We start from the raw sequence: 20,300 nt of genomic DNA, 5'->3' as shown, positions 1-20,300 counted from the left end.
GAAACCTATAAGCATGTTATACTGTAATCATGAGCGTGCAATTGGTTCAGCCTTGCCTGTGGTTGTCACAGTTATGTAGAGTACATAAAAACAAATATTCATTATCATATTAAGAGTTCTCTTTTGTAGTGTAGATATCTTCAACCCAGATACTTTGCACATCATAGAGGGTCACCTCCGGGGAGAGGTTAGGCTAGCACTTTCATCCTGGGGCATGGCTCATCATTCATTTCATCATATACAGTATATTCATTGGAGGAATCAATTTCCTCCCAATTTGGTCTTTCTGTCCATTCAGTGTAGTTGTAATTGCATTGCATTGGATCATTCACATTGATCAGTGTCATCTGCTTCACTGTTGCTTGGATCAAGAATAATTTTACTAATGGTAACACACAACAGAATATTATTCCTCCCACAAGGATTGTTATTCCAATCATTATTCCAATCATTATATTACTTTTAGCCAATCGTGTACCCCATTTCTTAAACAATTCTATTTAAATGGTTATAAACAAACAAGACAGGCAATGTTAATCTTTAGTCACCACCATGTCTTCTTTTTCCATTCTTCATTAATATTAAAATGTATATGAGTTCAATAAAAGCATAAATAAAAGTAATAAATCATCTTTCAATCTTAATTCATCATACAAATATTCCCAGGTTTGTTTAATACTTCTTTAATAAGTCAGGCACTCATTTGTCTGCAACGGTTCTCAAAACTTTACCCCCAAATTCTATAATTAATCTTCCACACAGGGTATGATCCCCTGATGGCACAGTGACAGAATGCTTGGTATTTAACACTATGATAAGATGTTTTAATAAAGCGGTTAATAAAATGCAGTTGGGTTGAGTGGAACTTACAATTTTCAGGCAGGTTTCTTCTATACCTCCCTTTGATGCTTCCGACCTAAAAACATCCATCCACTTCCTTAAACCCATATCATCCCTTCCAGGATTGTGATGCCCTGCCTTAGGTTGCCCCCCTTTCTTGCCATTGGAGAGTCTTACCCGTCATTGGGCCATCACCTCTTGCCATTGGTCTTGATACCGCTCAGTCCTATTAGCCAATCCTTAATAATTTGGTATCAGTAAACAGATATTTTCTGTTGTTTCAGGGAGTATCACCTGAGAACCGTCACAGCCAATAGAACCATCTACAACTGCTTAAATATGGAGACAGTTCTAAACATGGTTAAATTCACAAAGCATTATTCAAAATTCAACAATCTATTAAAATTGTCCAAATTAAAAGTAAATGTAAGAATGCTACAATTGAACTCATTTACAGATCATTAATTTTCATTCAAGTTGTATTTCTGCTCCTTTAGCAAACATCACAAAAGACCATGTATCATGGTGGGGACTAACATCAAAACAAAACAAAATAAAGGGTAGCCTCTGTCAAACTTCTAGGAAGCTTAATTAAAAAACAACCTTAATTCAATAATAGTCTCTAGATAGTTTTTGAAGGTACATTTATTCTTTTAGATGAACACTGAATCTCTTATCTTTAGTATAAACACAACTTCGAAATGTCCTCTGAATATATAAAATCTTTAATCATGATGAGGAAAGCTGTTTGAACCTCTCCTTCATTTCACTGTATCTAACATCATTGCCAAATCACATCATTTTACATATAAAAAGAAAAGAAAAGAAAAGAAAATCAAAAGAAAATAAAACAGTTTAGAGATGTGCTTTTAGCACACTCTTCAACATCTGCTTATGTGTTTCTGTCTCAAGCAGACACTTATCAAACTTAGACTGAGAGTGTGAAAGAGTGCCGGGTGAAGGAGGAACTCGGAGGGGGACACTCCACTCCCCCACACTGTCTCCACTGTCATTACAGTCACTCCTTCTTTTTCATTTTACATCAACAATAATATATTTAAGTTATTCTTCAACAGTAAAAATAGTGATCATTATAATAATTCATTATATTAACTGCTTTCAAACTTTCCCATCTTAAATCATCTTTCAATCTACTCTTTCCCTACATTCTTTTGTCCATTCAAACAACATACTTAAAAATTTTTTAGAAACTTTTGGTATTCTGAATCTAGGTATTACCTCTCTTGTTATAAATTTGATTAGTGTTCCTGACCCCTGAGCAGCTGATGGTACTGCTTCCAGCCATCTGCTAAGTCTGCATATTACTACAAGCATATAATGCTTTCCATGCACTTTCTTTATCATGTCCACATAATACATAACCAAATGCTTGAATGGTCCTTCTGGCACTGGTATGTGACCTATAGGTGTTTTTATTTCTTTTCTGACATTGTTTTGAGTACAGACTTCACATGTGGACGGAAAATCATCTATCATTGCATATAAGTATGGAGACCAATATCCCTGCTGTTTAATTTTCCTTATCACTTCCCCCTCGAGCAATGGTCAAACCATGCGCATCGTAAATAAAAACATTGAGAAATGTAGTTGATGAAACAATCTGTCCTTCATGAGAATGCCATAAACCTTGTGAATTTTCTTTGCACCCCTATTTTCCCATGTAGTATGTTCATATGGACCTTTATTTTGAATTATATCATCCTATTGTGGTTGTAATTCAATAATACTTCAATTGACAGGCCAAAGCCTTCTTGGCTTCTAACTCTACAGCATTATTTCCCTTAATGACAAAGTCATTGCCCTTTTTGTGGGCTTGACATTTAATGATAGCCAATCTTTTAGGTAACATCATTGCAGAAATCAACTGTTCAATCTGTTCTACATGTTAAATTAAGCTTCAATTACTTTTTCTGAAACCTCTTTGTTTCCATATTGCTCCAAATAGATGTCAAACACCATGAGCATAAGCCAAGTCAGTGAAAATGTGAACTGTTTGTCTTTTAGCTAACTGACATGCAGTAGTAAGAGATTTTAATTCTGTTAGTTGAGCAGAACAAGATCGAATGCAATATTGTGAAAATAATCTCTGTCTTTTTTCACAACTGCTTATCTTGCATGATTTCCCAAATGATCCCTAAAACAAAAATGATCAAATCTTTAGTAAAACACAACCTTTGCCTTTCTTTCCCCAACATTCTCTTTACATTCAATACAACTTTCTTTTTCCCGTCATTCTCTTGTTTTTTTTTTATTTTTATATTTTATTTACTGTTTTAGCATCATTTAACAATAAGATTTTTCAGTTATTATTCTTTTATACTTCTCAGCATTTTTTGACAAACGATTCAGTTAAATGGCAAAACCAAGATTCACAGTGCAGAAACTGTAGGCCTCTAAAGTGATACTTTCATGGATTAATCTCCAAATAGAAATAGTTTACTAGAAAAAGAAACTCAATCAACTCTTTGTAGCACCCACTAACCTTTTTCTTTAAAGTGAGGGTACTCTCTGGAAAATTTGGGGGAGTAACCAATCCAATAGGTAACTCTAACTTTGCCATCAAGTTTGTAATATTTACTCTTTAAATCAATAAATCAGCGGTTAGATGCTGGATTTAAATTTAGACCCTCAGAACAATTTAGACCAGGGTATTCAACCCATTGATGGCAGTCTGGTAAACTATACATCTCATTGATGGTATAAGACTGAAATCAACTTATCCAGAGAGATTTGAATCCACATTTGAAATGTTAAATCAGTAATGATTACCAGCAGTCATGTGAGCGGGAGGATCAATCGTATAAAAGCCCACATCATTCTCAGTGTTTTTTCTCCGGACTTCTTCCTGCAGTATTATCAGCTTCAATAAATCATCTGGCCTAGCCATCTGCAATAGTGAGAGACTGGTTCCAGACTGAGTTAATGAAACAACATACACATAATGATGATAACAGAAATACAACATAGTTAGTATCAAAGACTAGATGCATGAGTATGAAGTTATTTATGATGTTCAATTTTAATCTTAATGTCACCAACTTAATGTCACAAATCACCAATTTTTTCCTTAGCATTATCAATAATTTTTACAATCAAATAGGTCCAAGATATTTCTTACATCTTCAAATCAGAACTTCTAGCACGAGTAAACTTCTATTTTGTTAGATATCAGAGCATCTGAGCAAAACTGTTTACAATGTTTGCTTAGTTCTGCCTCCTTATTGGAGGTTGGGACTTTATTTTCCATTTTATCTGGCATGATTGGTCACAGAACAAACCTAAGAAAATGCATCACAATGTTGGTAAGGTTGTCACACAAAGATCATGAGAACAGATATTAAGAGCACAACTTCAGCAAATTGAAAAAACAGAGAACATGAAACGATCCAAATTATTCTTAATGTTCTTTCCTTTAATTTTTGTTTCAAAGGCATCTTTTCAGTATACACATGATCAACCAATGCCTACACTGTTATATAAAACAAAACAAAAAAATAAAAGAAAAAATATCTAATCTTAACTAAAACAATATGCTATCTATCTATTTTTTTTTTTTTCTTTTCTAAATTCGGGGTGCCCCTGTCTGAGTGGAGACATCAAGAGAGATGAGTTCTCCCATTCAAAGTCTGCAGACACCATCCTTAGAGAGTAAGGGGTATAACCCCTCCCGCTCATTCTCCTTACAGAGCATAGGGTCATAGGTCCCTGTTTATTCAGGGCTCTAACAGGTCTCACTCAATCTCTCCACCAGACAGTCCCTAACAAAAATAATAAACTCTACCTATCTTAGTTTTGTTGGTTGATCAAGTTTACACCGATAAAGTTGCAACTCACATGTAAATTAGTTCTCCAGACATATTTAAACACATAGGAAATCAAAAACAAAACAAATAAACATGGGTTCTTACATTTAGATATCAAGACTTTATAGTGTTTAATTTAATATTGTTAAATATTGTATTCTCTCATAAACTGGACCAGACAGAACATAAAACAGACACATGAATGTGAAGTTTTCACATTTATGGTTTACTTTTCATACTCAAGTTACAAAATACAATTTTCTTATTAGTCATTTTCACCCTTTTTAATTTCTCTTCCTCATTTTCTTGACATCTTACATTTCCATTTGCTTAACCATGGCTTTGATAACTAGTGACCTCAATAAAGGAAGTACACAACAAAACAATAGCCCTCCTATCATTATTGCAATTCCAAAAAACATTCCCAATTTACATAATGCATCTCTCCCTAACACATTAACAGGAGTCTGATTTGTAGCCTTTTTCTCTTCCCTGTGCTTACCTTCCTCCATCAAATGATGAATACTTTTCACTTTTTCTCTCCCTACTGTCTAATAGTCTACTTTTATTTCTCACCAATTTGTCTGTGTCTCGTATACATTTTTCTGTTTCTAGAAATTTTTTCTATCCTTTCCCTTCTTTGGTCCCAGCCTTGTTTTTCTTTATTTTCTAACTCCACACGACCCTCCATCTGCATTTCTCCTAAAACTTCTACAGTTCCCTTGAGTATTGGGAACTGACCTTCTGAGGGCACATATGGAGGTGATTTGACAAGGGCTTCTCCTTTTTTACTTATCTCTTTTTCTGCATCCTTCAGTATTTTTCTTGCCTGTCTTATATCTTTTCTTAGAATTTTCTCCTTTCAGTGCTAGCACATTTCTATTTTTACTTTTTTACTCTTATCTTTAGTTTTATAATTGTTTATCAAAGTTTCCATTTTCTCACACAATGCTACATCAGATGTCCCTTCCTTTGGCCATTCTGTCATCATATCTTTGTTCTCTTTTGCCATTTGCTTGAGAGCTTATTTATGAGTTCTCTACACAATGGATATTTTAATCTTTAATTTGTCCACAGGAGTGGCTGCCATGATTTTTCCTATAATACAACAAACCCTTACAAATTTACCAATGTATCAGTTTTTGTAACAATTTTTTATTTGTTCGAATAACATCATCTTCCCAAAGAAATTCAATTTTTTTTTTCATTTATTTATCAACCAATTTCCCTTTTCTTCTTCTATAACATGCACTTTAATAATTATTATGCCACATACATGTCCAAATATTCTACATGTTATCAATTTACTTTTAGGATCACTCTGTATCCAAATAGTGCCAAATCACAATAACAGCTGTTTTATCTTAGATTAGCTGAGTCTTTATTTCTTTCACTGTTATTTTTACTTGGCATATAAAGAATGGAAAATTATTTTATCACCATTCATTTAGATAAATCATTAAATTTAGAGGATAAACTTATATCGTACTACTTTATTTGCTTCTAGAATAATCTACAATGCCAATATCTTGAAACATTTTAGTTTTCTCTGTGTTAACAAAGGAAATTCCTTTCCAAATTTTCACAATTCCCAACATTCATTCAACATATAAAAGACAATCCTTCTTTATTAGACAAAATTTACTCCATTCATCATGTCCCTTTAAAAAATATTTTATTTTATTTTTAGGGCTCATATTTCATTCAAATTCACACTTGTCTTCTTATTTATAGGACTCCTATAACATACACTTTGTGTTCCTTTTATTTTAAGGACACATCATACATTCCAGTCCCTCTACTGGGCTCATATTTGTACTCAATCATACACTTCCATACGCAATTGCACTTCAGTCACACTTCACACACTTTCAAACACAGACACAAACACTCTCACAGACACAGAAACTTTCACACTTTTTACAAACACAAGGTCTTTATAAACACAGAGCTCTCAAAAAACAAAAAATACTATAAAATTCTTAAACGCAACTATCCAAACACCCCTCTTTGGTGTCCTGCAGGATTTGCCTCTCTTGCCTTCCTGGCTTTTTTATTTTAAAGTTTTAAAATTTTATCTGCTCTTCATTTACTGTTATTCATCCTTAACAGTAAAAACAGATCATTGCAGGATTTGCCTACCTAGGTTTTTTATCTGCTCTTCATTTACTGTTATCCGTCAAGGCCCCCTTAACAGTAAAAACAGATCGTTGCATGCAATTTTTATCTGCTCTTCATTTGCTGTTATCCGTCAAGGCCCCCTTAACAGTAAAAACAGATCATTGCATGCAATTATATCTGCTCTTCATTTACTGTTATCCGTCAAGGCCCTCTTAACAGTAAAAACAGATCATTGCATGCAATTATATCTGCTCTTCATTTACTGTTATCCGTCAAGGCCCTCTTAACAGTAAAAACAGATCATTGCATGCAATTATTTCTTCTGGAATCAGAACCCTTTGTTCTTTGAATTTGGAGGAGCTTTTTGAATGTCCTTACCACCACGGGCAGATTCTGGCAAGCAACACAAACTAATTATATAAGCAAAAAATGCTTACCTTTTTAAGTGGCCACTGTTTGAGTTTCTTGTCTAGATAGCCCATTGTGGCTTCAACTCTGCTCCTTTCCAGTGTCCCATCTGGGGCGCCAATTTGTTGTGGCTTCTGCCACCTCTGTGAAACATCACTCTTGAAGTCTTAGGGTTTTGATGCCAGAAGATAGACTTTATTATCAGAGATAGCAAAGCCGAGTTGCTCCCAGCACAACTGACTTTCTGTATTCAAACAGGCCTATATACACACATTCACCTAGGGCGTGACCAATACACCCCATACATTTTGTTCTGTGTCTTTAGTCTGCTTAGAAAACATTAAACTATGAGAGAGAACCCTCCCCATCGGGAACCTCTTTACAGGGCCTTATCCTATATTTTCTCTAGTGTCAAAACATGAGACTCAAGTTTACCATATATGAGTACCATATGTGATTACACATTCCATTTTCAGGGGCCTCACTCCCACAGGCCACTAAACACACCCAAACACACAGTAAAGTCCATGCTTGACCTTTAGAAATAATTGTAGACAAAAATGGCTATATTTACATTGATTATACTTGATTAATTTATATTTAACTTGATAAAAATATTCCACACGATCTACTCATCTTGTAAATATTGTACATTGGGACTTTAGAAGACTTTATACACACTCACACTTTATGTATGGTACTGGTAAATGTTGTGATCACTGTTTGTTTTATTTTATTTAAATGTTTAATACAACTTGGGTTTTTTGTACAGCTTGTGCCTGGTTATATTATTTCTCCATTTTAACAATCATTCATGGTAGGAAGGACAAGTCCCTTTTTTCTTGTGTAGCTACACTCGTTAAGCGGATCGTTACAACGTGTGCACAGGGAATTTCTCCGAAATTGTGGTCTCCTCCATCTCAAATCTGCTACTTCTGTCTTGACATAACTTTCTTGATCCAATGGTGCATGTTATTGTTTTTCCACTGGGAAGCAGTGTCATGTTTACAAGTTTGCGGTCCGAAATGATGCACAGTTCCGAGGAAGATTTGCAATTGTTGGTGAAGGAAAAATATATGAGTTATCTGAAGTAATTGAAAGTCTGTGTCCCCGCAGGAGCACTTATGCATATGTAAAAACAAGCTTGTGTGCTACCACTAGGCTACTGACAAAAGCTGTTGAGTGAGCCGGTCCATCGATATGCTCATGTGATGTCACAATACTAACTGTTGTGGGTCATTTTACCTGTCTGTCAGACAGCTCCTTCATATCTGAGTGGGTGGTTCTTGGCCAGAGTAAGGAAGTGCAAGCAGCAGTCTTCACACCAGCAACAATATGGCTCGTGAAATAATCGGCCTTACGAGAGAATTTATCGGCCGCCCGGCTGTGGCGATATATTGGTCGACCACTACTAAAATGCTTTTAAATTATTTCTTTTTTTCCATATCATTCTACACTTCATACCCCATCATGACAAAGCAAAAAACAGATTTTTGATAACTTTGCAAACTTATTAAAAAGAAAAAACTGAAATATCACAATGACATAAGTATTCAGACCCTTAACTCACTACTTGGTTGAAGCACCTTTGGTGGCGATTACTGCCTCAAGTCTTTTTGAGTATGATGCGACCAAGCTTTGGATTTGGGGATATCTTCTCTGCAGATCCTCTCAAGCTCTGTCAGGCTGGATGGGGACTGTTGGTGGACAGCCATTTTCATGTCTCTCCAGAGATGTTCGATTGGGGTCATGTCCGGGCTCTGGCTGGGCCACTCAAGGACATTCACAGAGTTGTTCCTAAGCCACTCTTGTGTTGTCTTGGATGTGTGCTTAGGGTCATTGTCCTGTTGGAAGGTGAACCTTCTGCCCAGTTTGAGGTCCTGAGAGCTCTGGACCATGTTTTCATTAAGGATACATCTGTATTTTGCTGCGTACAGCTTTCCTTCAACCCTGACTAGTCCCCCAGTCCCTGCCACTGAAAAATACCCCCACAGCATGTTGCTACCACCACCATGCTTCACCGCTGGGATGGTATTGCGCAGGTGATGAGCTGTGACTGGTTTCCTCCAGACATGACACTTGGAATTGAGGCCAAACAGTTCAATCTTCGCTTCATTAGATCAGAGAATCTTGTTTCTCACAGTCTTGAGAGTCCTTTAGATGCTTTATGTGTCTTGCACTGAGGAGAGGCTTCCGTCTGGCCACTCTGCCATAAAGCCCAGATCGGTGGAGTGTTGCAATGATGTTTGTCCTTCTGCAAGTTTTCTCTCATCTCCACACATGATCTCTGGAGCTCAACCAGAGAGACCATCGGGTTCTTGGTCACCTCTCATACCAAGACCCTTCTCCCCCGATTGCTCAGTTTGGCTGGGCGGCCGGCTCTAGGAAGAGTCCTGGTTGTTCCAAACTTCCATTTAAGAATTATGGAGGCCTCTGTGATCTTGGGAACCTTCAATGCAGCCGTTTGTTTTGTTTTTTTTTGTAGCCTTCCCCAGATCTGTGCCTCGACGCAATCCTGTCTCTGAGCTCTGCAGGCAGTCCCTTTGACCTCATGGATTGGTTTTTGCTCTGATATGCATTTTCAGCTGTGAGACCTTATATAGACAGGTGTGTGCCTTCCCAAATCATGTCCAATCAATGGAATTTGCCACAGGTGGACTCCAATCGAAGTGTAGAACATCTCAAAGATGATCCAGAGAAATGGGATGCACCTGAGCTAATTTTCAAGTGTTATAGTAAAGGGTCTGAATACTTATGTGATATTTCAGTTTTTTCTTTTTAACAAATTATCAAAAATCTGTTTTTTGCTTTGTCATTATAGGGTATGGAGTGTAGATTGATGTGGGAAAAAATATTATTTAAAGCATTTTAGCATAAGACTGCAAAATACAGTAACAAAATGTAAAAAAAAATGAAAGGGTCTGAATACTTTCTGAATGCACTGTATATTCACACATGTGTGTGTGTATGTGTGTGTATGTGTGTGTATGTGTGTGTGTGTGTGTGTGTGTGTGTGTGTGTGTGTGTATATATATATATATATATATATATATATATATATATATATATATATATATATATATATATATATATTATACACACACATAGGGTTGGGGAGTAACAATTTAAATCATTGGTATTTAGATTTGGTATTTAGAATCAAAAAGTATTGTGATTACTGAAGAGATTACTTTGCATTTTATTGTCATTTGTTTCATTTAATATTTAGTCCTTTCAGATGGAAAACATTTATACATATAAATGATGCGATCCAAAGTGCATTTGAACAGCGGTGAAACACTTTCTTATGATGTGTTACATTCATATGAGCAGAAAGAGAAGTAAGTCTGAAGTAAGTTTGGAGCAGAAGAAATAGAAATAAACCTTGTGTAAATTGTCAGCTTTACACTAAGTTAAAATGCTATTTCTAGCCATTTTACATGCACATGATACCAGACATGATCATATTTTTTTATGAAGAAAATTCACTTTGGATCATAATTTCTTTTTTCTAGTAAGACCTTTGATATTAGGGCAAAAATCATATTCTTGATAATAACTTTTGTATTGTTTTCCTATAAAAATATCTAAAAATCCTTAAAACAAGATCAATTTTGATTTATCTTGTTTTAGAAACAACACTGCATGAGATATTTCGGTTTTTCAGAGAATGTATTTTGAACATGTGTATTTTGTCTTACTGTACTGGCAGAGTTTTTATAGTCAAAACAAGTGAAAAAATTTACCAGTGCTGAAGAAGTAATCCAAAGTATTTAGAATACGTTACTGACCTTGAGTAATCTAACGGAATATGTTACAAATTATATTTTACAGCATGTATTCTGTAATCTGTAGTGGAATACCCTCCCAAACCTGTGTGTGTATGCATGTATGTATGCATGCATGTATGCATGTATGCATGTATGTATGCATGTATGTATGTATGTATGTATGTATGTGTGTGTGTATATATATATATATATAAGATACAGTTGAAGTCAGAAGTTTACATACACTTTAGCCAAATACTTTTAAACTCAGTTTTTCACAATTATTGACATTTAATCGTAGAAAACATTCCCTGTCTTAGGTCAGTTAGGATCACTACTTTATTTTAAGAATGTGAAATGTCAGAATAATAGTAGAGAGAATGATTTATTTCAGCTTTTATTTCTTTCATCACATTCCCAGTGGGTCAGAAGTTTACATACACTTTGTTAGTATTTGGTAGCATTGCCTTTAAATTGTTTAACTTGGGTCAAATGTTTTGGGTATCCTTCCACAAGCTTCTCACAATAAGTTGCTGGAATTTTGGCCCATTCCTCCAGACAGAACTGGTGTAACTGAGTCAGGTTTGTAGACCTCCTTGCTCACACACGCTTTTTCAGTTCTGCCCACAAATTTTCTATCGGATTGAGGTCAGAGCTTTGTGATGGCCACTCCAATACCTTGACTTTGCTGTCCTTTTCCACAACTTTGGAGGTATGCTTGTGGTCATTGTCCATTTGGAAGACCCATTTGTGACCGAACTTTAACTTCCTGGCTGATGTCTTGATGTTGCTTCAATATATCCACATAATTTTCCTTCCTCATGATGCCATCTATTTTGTTTAGTGCACCAGTCCCTCCTGCAGCAAAGCACCCCCACAACATGATGCTGCCACCCCCATGCTTCATGGTTGGGATGGTGTTCTTCACCCTTTTTCCTCCAAACATAACGATGATCATTATGGCCAAACTGTTCAATTTTTGTTTAATCAGACCAGAGGACATTTCTCCAAAAGTAAGATCTTTGTCCCCATGTGCACTTGCAAACTGTAGTCTGGTTTTTTTATGGTGGTTCTGGAGCAGTGGCTTCTTCCTTGCTGAGCAGCCTTTCAGGTTATGTCGATATATGACTTGTTTTACTGTGGATATAGATACTTGTCTCCCTGTTTCCTCCAGCATCTTCACAAGGTCCTTTGCTGTTGTTCTGGGATTGATTTGCACTTTTCGCACCAAACTATGTTCATCTCTGAGACAAAATGTGTCTCCTACCTGAGCGGTATGATGGCTGCATGGTCCCATGGTGTTTATACTTGTGTACTATTGTTTGTACAGATGAACGTGGTACCTTCAGGCGTTTGGAAATTGCTCCCAAGGATGAACCAGACTTGTGGAGGTCCACAATTTTTTTTTGGCTGATTTATTTAGATTTTCCCATGATGTCAAGCAAAGAGGCACTGAGTTTGAAGTTAGGCCTTAAAATACATCCACAGGTACACCTCCAGTTCAGTACACCTCCTATCAGAAGCTAATTGTCTAAAGGCTTGATATCATTTTCTGGAATTGTCCAAGCTGCTTAAAGGCACAGTTAACTTAGTGTATGTAAATTTCTGACCTACTGGAATTGTGTCAACATATTTTCATATTTATATTCCGGGTTCATTACAAGTTAAGCTCAATCAACCGCATTTGTGGCAATCCCTTAAAAAAATTGAGAGTTCACTGCAAATTGTCCATTGTTGCCAAAGGTTTGCCGGAGGTTCACCACTACTGGGAAACAGCTGCAAACTTCTGGAAAACATTTGTGGTGAATCACAAGCTCATTTGCATGTGAAAATAACGAGCAGCAAATTTGTGGCTAGTTTAGATTGATTACCACAAAAATGTATTTAGACTCGTCCCTTTAATGTGATTGAATCTCTTACTAATATCATCTGTGTAAAGTTATAGCCAATTTTACAACTTCGTTACCATGACGATGTAATGTCAACAAACCCTAAAACGACTGTACAAACTACAATTTAAACAACTTTACAGCTCAAATAATACACGTTTTAACTGAAGAATTAATGCAAGTGCTTTTATAAAATTATACCCTTACAAAAAAATCTAAACTAGCCGCAAATTTGCAGCTCGTTATTTTCACATGCAAATGAGCTTGTGATTCGCCGCAAATGTTTGCCAGAAGTTTGCAGCTCATCACCGGTAGTGGAGAACCTCCGTTAAACCTTTGACAACAATGGACAATTTGCCGCAGATTTGCTGCAAAGCTCATTTGCATGTGAATATTATCTGTGGCAAATTTGCAGTGAACTCTCAATTGTTGTAAGGTTAAGCTTCACATTTCTGTTTAAAACCTCCAAAAATTGGCCCCATTGACTTCCATTGTAAGTGTCTCACTGGAACAAAGATTTGTGCTTTTTTTTTTTTTTTTTTTTTTAAAAGGAGGGATGAGTCAAAATAAATTTGTGGTAATCAGCATTATGCCACAAATGCTGTCAATTGAGCTTAACTTGTATTGAACCCGGAATATTCCTTTTAAGATGGTGGTTCTCATCTGTTCTGTCACAGAGTCACAGACAGCAGGATAAAAATAAACAAGGAAAAATCCAATAACAAAATGTAGTTAACCATTTAATCATGTATACTGTTGTTAAAATTTAGTTGTTGATAACAAATGCCATGTGTACATGTGTACACTTGGTTGAAGCTCATCGAATTAGACAGATGTTAACATGGACAGGTTGTGTGACATGAACTCATCCTCAAAAAACATCAACACAAGGTTAAAGAAAATACCACCCAGATTACATTAAATATGGGTTCACTTAAAAAAAAAAAAAAAAAAACATGGATCAACATGGTTTGTGTCGACCACAATGTGCAGTGAATTATTAGCTGAAACCATTCAAATTCAATTGTAGTACTATGTTAAGTCACTACTTGATGTAAAATGTAAAATCTGGTTCCTGAAGCAAAACCAGTTGAGAAGCACTGAACTAAGAGACTAATTATTGAGAGAAATAGAGAATAATTTATGTTAGCTAGTTGATATAAAACAGTCCTGTAAGTTGTATAAATTTGTGGTTTTGTGTATTGCAGGTAGAAAATGGTGCTGAATACATCTTGGAGACCATTGACTCACTGCAGAAGAACTCGTGGGTAGCTGATATCCAGGACTGTATAGACCCGGGGTAAACTGAGCCATCAACATCTGCCCTGCACTGAAACGGGCTTTGTTAGGAGTTGTTTAGGGTCAAATGTACAGTACTGTGCAAAGGTCTTAGGCACATAAGATGTTTCACAAAAGCATTTGTCTTAAGATGGTTATTTATATTTTCAGCTTTAGTGTGTCAATAGGAAAAATACATTTTAGACTCCCAAACATTACTTTTGCAAATAGAAAAGATTACAATAGAAGAACAGGGAGCCCTGCAGCAGATGTCATGGCCCACACAGAGCCCCCCACTGAAAATCGTGTCAGTCTGAGATTACATAAAGAGACAGAAGTAATTGAGACAGCCTAAATAGATAGAAAAACTGTGGTGAATTCTCCAAGAAGTTTGGAACATCCTATCTGCCAACAACCAAGAAAAACTGTGTCCAGGTGTACCTAGGAGAATCGGGGCTGTTTTAAAGGCAAAGATGGTCACACCAAATATTGATTTAGCTTTTTTTTAATGTTTACTGGACTTTGTATGACGTTAATTGATTAATGAAAACTATTTATGTCATTATTTTTTTAAGAAATCCTCACTTTGAAAGTTTTTCACAAGTGCCTAAAACTTTTGCACAGTACTGTATTTTGGTCGATTTACTGCTGTTATTGCATTTATTCAATCTGACATTATTTTGTTTTCGACCTTAACATCGACAAAACCCTCATGACATGTTGTCCAATTCAATGTCAGCAAATCCATCTTTCTGTTTGAATAATGAAGCTTGGGCTGCTCCCCTGACTCTCTTCCTGTGTGTTTTGGGAAATATAGAATCTGCATTTTACATCAGTTGTGGTTAAATATTGTTATTGATTGGCAGCCCTTGTTTGTCATTATTTGAGCTCTGAGGTGTGAATTAGAGTTATTATGTGTCCTGAGATGTTTTGACAAATGTTCAACGTTTGCTCCACAATGTTTAAATATTTGTGTTTTTTAAATGTGCACAGGGACAGTGGAGACGATATTGAGCTCTCGTCTTGTGTTCACAGTCAAGCGCTCAGAGATTTCTCACTGGTGTCATCATGCAGCTGTGAGCAGCTCTGTGATGGTACGTCATGAACGATAGACAACATACAAGTCATATTCTGTTTACAGATGCTTAGATTAAATAGATGATATCTATATGGTCTATTAATACTTTGTTTTGAGGCATAATTTAATTTTATTGGACTTTTTACACTGACAGCTCGTCAGACACTAAGTTACTAAATATTGACATTAATGTGGCCAAATTTAAAAAGTCAAACACCAAAAGTGTTAAACTGTTTCCATCCATGTTTCCCGTTTACCGGCAGGAGAGGCCAAACCGTTGCTATGGTCATCACTATGAACCGTCATTAGTTCAGCAGTGACTCTGTATCCTGAACACACACATTCACTCCTGTATTTAAATGCAGTTGTCTTTGTAGTGTGCACGTGGACTGAATGTGTTAGTGTACTGTGATGTTAGTTATTTATTTTGTGTTTTTTGTTCAGAGACACAGCGGCCGTCGGAGCGCTTGCAGTGCAGTAATGCAGCTGATCACACTGCAGCTTACTGTCAAGAGACACCAGTTACACAAAACCCTTCACACGTGCCCTTAGAGCGATTCCTGCAGTCGCCCAATGCCCACAACACTAACACAACTGCAGGTACACACACATACACACACTGAGCGTTGTGTCACACACACATTATCTGTCTGTTAGTTTACTCTGTTCTCATTGCTCGTGTCATTCAGGAAGTCCAGCTGAAGCTCAGAGAGAAGCAGAAGCTGATGTCAGTTTGGCAGGTTACCCGTGGTTTCACGGGACACTGACACGTGTTCGTGCGGCACAACTCGTTCTAGCCGGTGGCGCTCGCAGTCACGGCCTGTTTGTGATCCGTCAGAGTGAGACACGACCTGGAGAATATGTGCTCACATTTAACTTCCAGGGCAAAGCAAAGGTGACACACTTTAATCTGTCTGTATTTGATTTTGTTGTTTATTTAACTTTTTATTTTGCCTACAACAAAACAAACAGAACAATGGACATTGAAAGTGTTTGTATAAATTAATTGACACTCAGAGGGGTGGTAAAAGAGTTACAGTACATATCAGAATACATGAAAACATGCTCAAAACAGCAGATTAACAGGAGACACATTGAATGTATTCATGTTTTACATCCCCTCAACTTATCCCATACCTACAACTTGAGCCCCGTTCACACATGCAGCGACTATCACTTTATGTCACTCGTCCCTGTACTGTGAAGTCGCTAGTGGGCGTTCCTACTACTGTCGCACTAGCATTATTGGTGGACTGTATGTCTGGACATGTCTCTTGAAAATTCTCGCTCAAAGAAACTTTAACTTTTATTCCTCTCCTGCACTTGACTCCATTATATCAGGAGACAGGTGACATGAGCTCCAGTGAACACAGTCTTCACTCCTATTGGTTGTTGCTGTCAAACATCGCACCTCATTTGCATAAAGTTAAACTTTTCATAACTTTCTCAAGTTGATGGACACGCCTACATCTAGTCACTAGAGGACGCTCGTGTCGCTGGAAGTCACCAGCTCTCATTGAAAACGATTGAGATGAGGTCACTTTGTCGCTGGAAATCGTGTAGTGTGTATGTGGCTTAAGTCAAGTCAAGTCAAAATTTATTTCTATAGAACATTTAAAAGCAACAGAGTTGTGCCAAAGTGCTGTACAATAAAACGTTGAGCATATAAAAAGAAAGCATTAAAGGAAGACATGCAGCGTACAAAATATAAACACATTAAATAAAATACAAACAGAAAACTTCAACATAAAACCCTTAAACTAATCTTAATCAAAAGCCAGAGAGAACAAATAAGATTTAAGAGCCGATTTAAAACTGGCTAGTGAAGGAGCAAACCTCACATTTACGGACAACGTGGGATGGTTAAGAGAAGCTGATTACTAGACCTAAGTGCTCACTGGGGAGAGTAAGGAATCAGAAGTTTACTAATGTATTTTGGTGTGACACCAGATAAAGCCTTGTACACAAAAACAGCAATTTTAAAATCAATTCTAAACTTTAAAGGAAGCCAATGTAAAGTCGCTAAAATGGGAGAAATGTGATTCCTCTCTTTTTTTGTTCCGGTAAGAAATCTCGCTGCAGCATTTTGGACAATTTGCAGGCAAGAGATCGCAATTTGAGGCAGGCCACAGTATAGGGAATTACAATAGTCCAGGCATGATGTTATGAGAGCGTGGATTACAGTCTCCAAATCTTTCAGGGGTAGAAACTGTTTTAATTTCGCAACCGATCTCAGATGAAAGAAACTGCCCTTTACCACTGTACTGATTAATAGATGATTATTTCCTTGCAGGCACATTAAACACCATGTATTACATTGCAACATAACAATAAAGCTTAAATATAAGGTTAATAAAATAAGGTGATGATGAGTTATCATAATTTCGATGAGTTATTAGGTCAATGGTTGTCAATGAAGTCTGTTCATACCGCCGTTTCCGCTCGACTTTGTTGGTCCTTGCTGTTTTGATGAGCAGGAGCGACATCTCACTAACACAATTATAGAAACACACAGTTTTTAAATAGTTTTTTATTGCAATCAGAGGTAGGGGATCTTGGTGCTGCAGAGGTCCCCAGAGGTGTTTCACCAACCCCTGTCCCGCTGTCATGTGGGTGAACCAGGAATGGTACGATGGGTAGGGGAGTGAATCCAGACCACAAATCTGGAGTTAGGGACAGGCAGGATTCAGCAGACCAGACCTCCGGCAGTCCCCTGCAGCTCTCGCCTTAATTTCCTCTCTTGCGTGAGCTCAAAACACCACCAAAACTCTCTTCCAGATGAAGAACAAATTCAAGACCACCTGGCTGCCCCTCCACTCAGAGCACTGGCATCTCCTGGACCACATCATTGTTCAACTGAAGAATTGAAAGGATATTCTTTCTACTCGTGTTATGTGACGGGCCAAGTTTTGGACTGACCATCATATGGTCAAATCCAAGCTCTTCATGGAACTTTAACCTCGTTCCCCAAAGAAATCTCCCAGTAGAACACTGAACTGCACTTGACAATACCATCACTAGAGATTAGCTCTGGCAGACAGGTTAGGCTAGATTTGATTTCCCAGATTCCTGAGAAATCCATGGACAGGTCATACCTGAGCTCAGAAGTTCATAGTGCAGTCTCAGATGCGCTTAGATTTTTAAAGGGGTCATGACATGAGGAATGAAATTTTCCTTGATCTTTTGACATATAAGAGGTCGTATTATAAAAAAACATACTGTAAGTTTCAGAACTGAAAACTTCTGACTTGTAGAAAAAGAGCATTTATTTAAACCAAGCTGCAAGAATGGCTCGTTTGGAATTTGTGGAACTTTTGATGACACAAGGACCAAATACATCTGCATATGACTGCCTCTTCAGCAAGACATCAACACCTATTTTCCGTCATTGCACCCTTGGCCCCGACCTCAGGTGTTCACAGTCAGTCACACAGGTGAAGAGGAGAGAGAGATTCATGGGAGATTCATCCAAAGGACACATTCATGTGCCTATCTGGATTTAAATGTTTTTCTACATCATCATGCACAAGACGAAGAGCTTTGACCGTTATCATGCATCTTGTGCCACTTTTAAAAGACACAATGAAACCCTCATTCTGCGTCTTGTTGTTTTGAATAAAACGCGTCCTGGACCTTTTTTGCACCCATCTGGGCTATTTTTTTTTACTGATTAAAAAAAATACAACAACAGAGAAAAACACATACACACCGAATCAACATTTAACCCCCATCCTAACCCCGAACGAACACCCCTGTGGTCACATAAAATAATACGAAAAATGTATTATTATTATTTTTAAACATACATAATTAAACTAGACATCTCTCTCCCCATCCCTTCCCTGAGAGTCCCCCAAAACAGTTAAATAATTACACCATTTTCTGACAAACAAGTCCCCAAACCCCAGCCTTCTACTTGCCACCTCCTCGAAAGCTGCCACCCTCCCCATCGCCGCACACTACTCCGGGAATGATGCCGCTCCGTTCGACTTCCAACCCCTTAAAATAATTTGTCTACCAGTCATAATACTGGTCAGAACCCAATTTTTTATATGGTTGTCCCCCACATTTATGACCGCCTCATTGCCCAAAATACAAAGTCTGGGGCAAAGTAAAATTTGAGTGCCCAAAATGTCACACAAACAACTCTGAATCTTCAACCAAAAATCTTGGATCTTAACACACCCCCAAAAGACATGGGTTGTCTGATTGGCATCACCAGCAGGTGGGTGTGACTTTAAGACCAAGCCTATACAATCAAGAGGGGGCCCAATAGAATCTATGTAAAATCTTGAATTGGATAAGGCGAACCCTTCATCTCTAAATGCAGACTTGACGTTTTTTAGAATCCTAGCCCACACTCCCTCCTCACACCAAATTTAAATCTTTTTCCCATAATCTCTTGAGAGAAGTTGAAGCTCCGTCCCCCAGACTCTGAATTAGCAGGGAGTAATACACTGATGCCTTGTGACCTTTTCCAAAAGCAGTAATCACTTCTCTCCTAGTATCTGCCGCTTTGGGGAGGGGGGTCTGCTACTTCCAAAAACAATACAGAGCAAGTGGCGCAGCTGTAAATACCTATAAAACTGAGAGCTGGGAATCCCAAAATGTTGAACCAAATTCTCAAAAGATCTCAACACTCCACTCTCATATAGGTCACCGAGTGTAGTAACCCCCCTTACAATCCACTCTGACCAGCAGAAAGGGGACTTATTAATACATAATTTAGGGTTCAGCCATATGCTTGAGGCAACATTTAAATAAATGTATGAATTAAACACTCTGGACACTTTTGTCCATACCGAGTGCAAATGCGAGATAATGGGGTGTAATTTAACTTCTCAGATTAGTTTGATAGGCTTTGCAATGGCACAATAGGGGCAATAACTTTCTGTTCAATACAAAACCAGTGAGGGGCTCTCTCAGGTGGAAGCAACCAATGAGCCAAATGTCTGAGACTGAACGCATAATAATAAAACAAAATCTTGGGTAGGCCTAGCCCATCTTTGTCAATCGGCCTAAGTAACATATTTAAATGTAATCTGGGATGCTTTCCATTCCAAATGAAGGACTTTGCTATGCTATCAAATTG

At 37.3% G+C, this 20,300-nt stretch overlaps 1 protein-coding gene across 4 annotated transcripts in view; it reads left to right on the top strand.

Moving 5' to 3' along the window:
- The window catches only part of LOC127430091 (SH2B adapter protein 2-like), a 62,108-nt gene that overhangs the window by 27,081 nt on the left and 14,727 nt on the right, over positions 1 to 20,300 (top strand). For 3 of the 4 annotated variants that reach the window (XM_051679557.1, XM_051679555.1, XM_051679556.1), the window contains 4 exons: positions 14,061 to 14,152; positions 15,124 to 15,224; positions 15,653 to 15,808; positions 15,898 to 16,103. In XM_051679557.1, the coding sequence (XP_051535517.1) occupies positions 14,061 to 14,152; positions 15,124 to 15,224; positions 15,653 to 15,808; positions 15,898 to 16,103 (555 nt within the window). The remainder of the gene's footprint in view (positions 1 to 14,060; positions 14,153 to 15,123; positions 15,225 to 15,652; positions 15,809 to 15,897; positions 16,104 to 20,300) is intronic. The other variant, XM_051679558.1, reaches the window with a different exon arrangement.

The sequence above is a fragment of the Myxocyprinus asiaticus genome, chromosome 39, assembly GCF_019703515.2.
Source record: "Myxocyprinus asiaticus isolate MX2 ecotype Aquarium Trade chromosome 39, UBuf_Myxa_2, whole genome shotgun sequence".
Lineage (NCBI taxonomy): Eukaryota > Metazoa > Chordata > Actinopteri > Cypriniformes > Catostomidae > Myxocyprinus > Myxocyprinus asiaticus.
The sequence above is the reverse complement of the archived record's forward strand: the minus strand, read 5'-3'. Positions and strand labels throughout refer to the sequence as shown.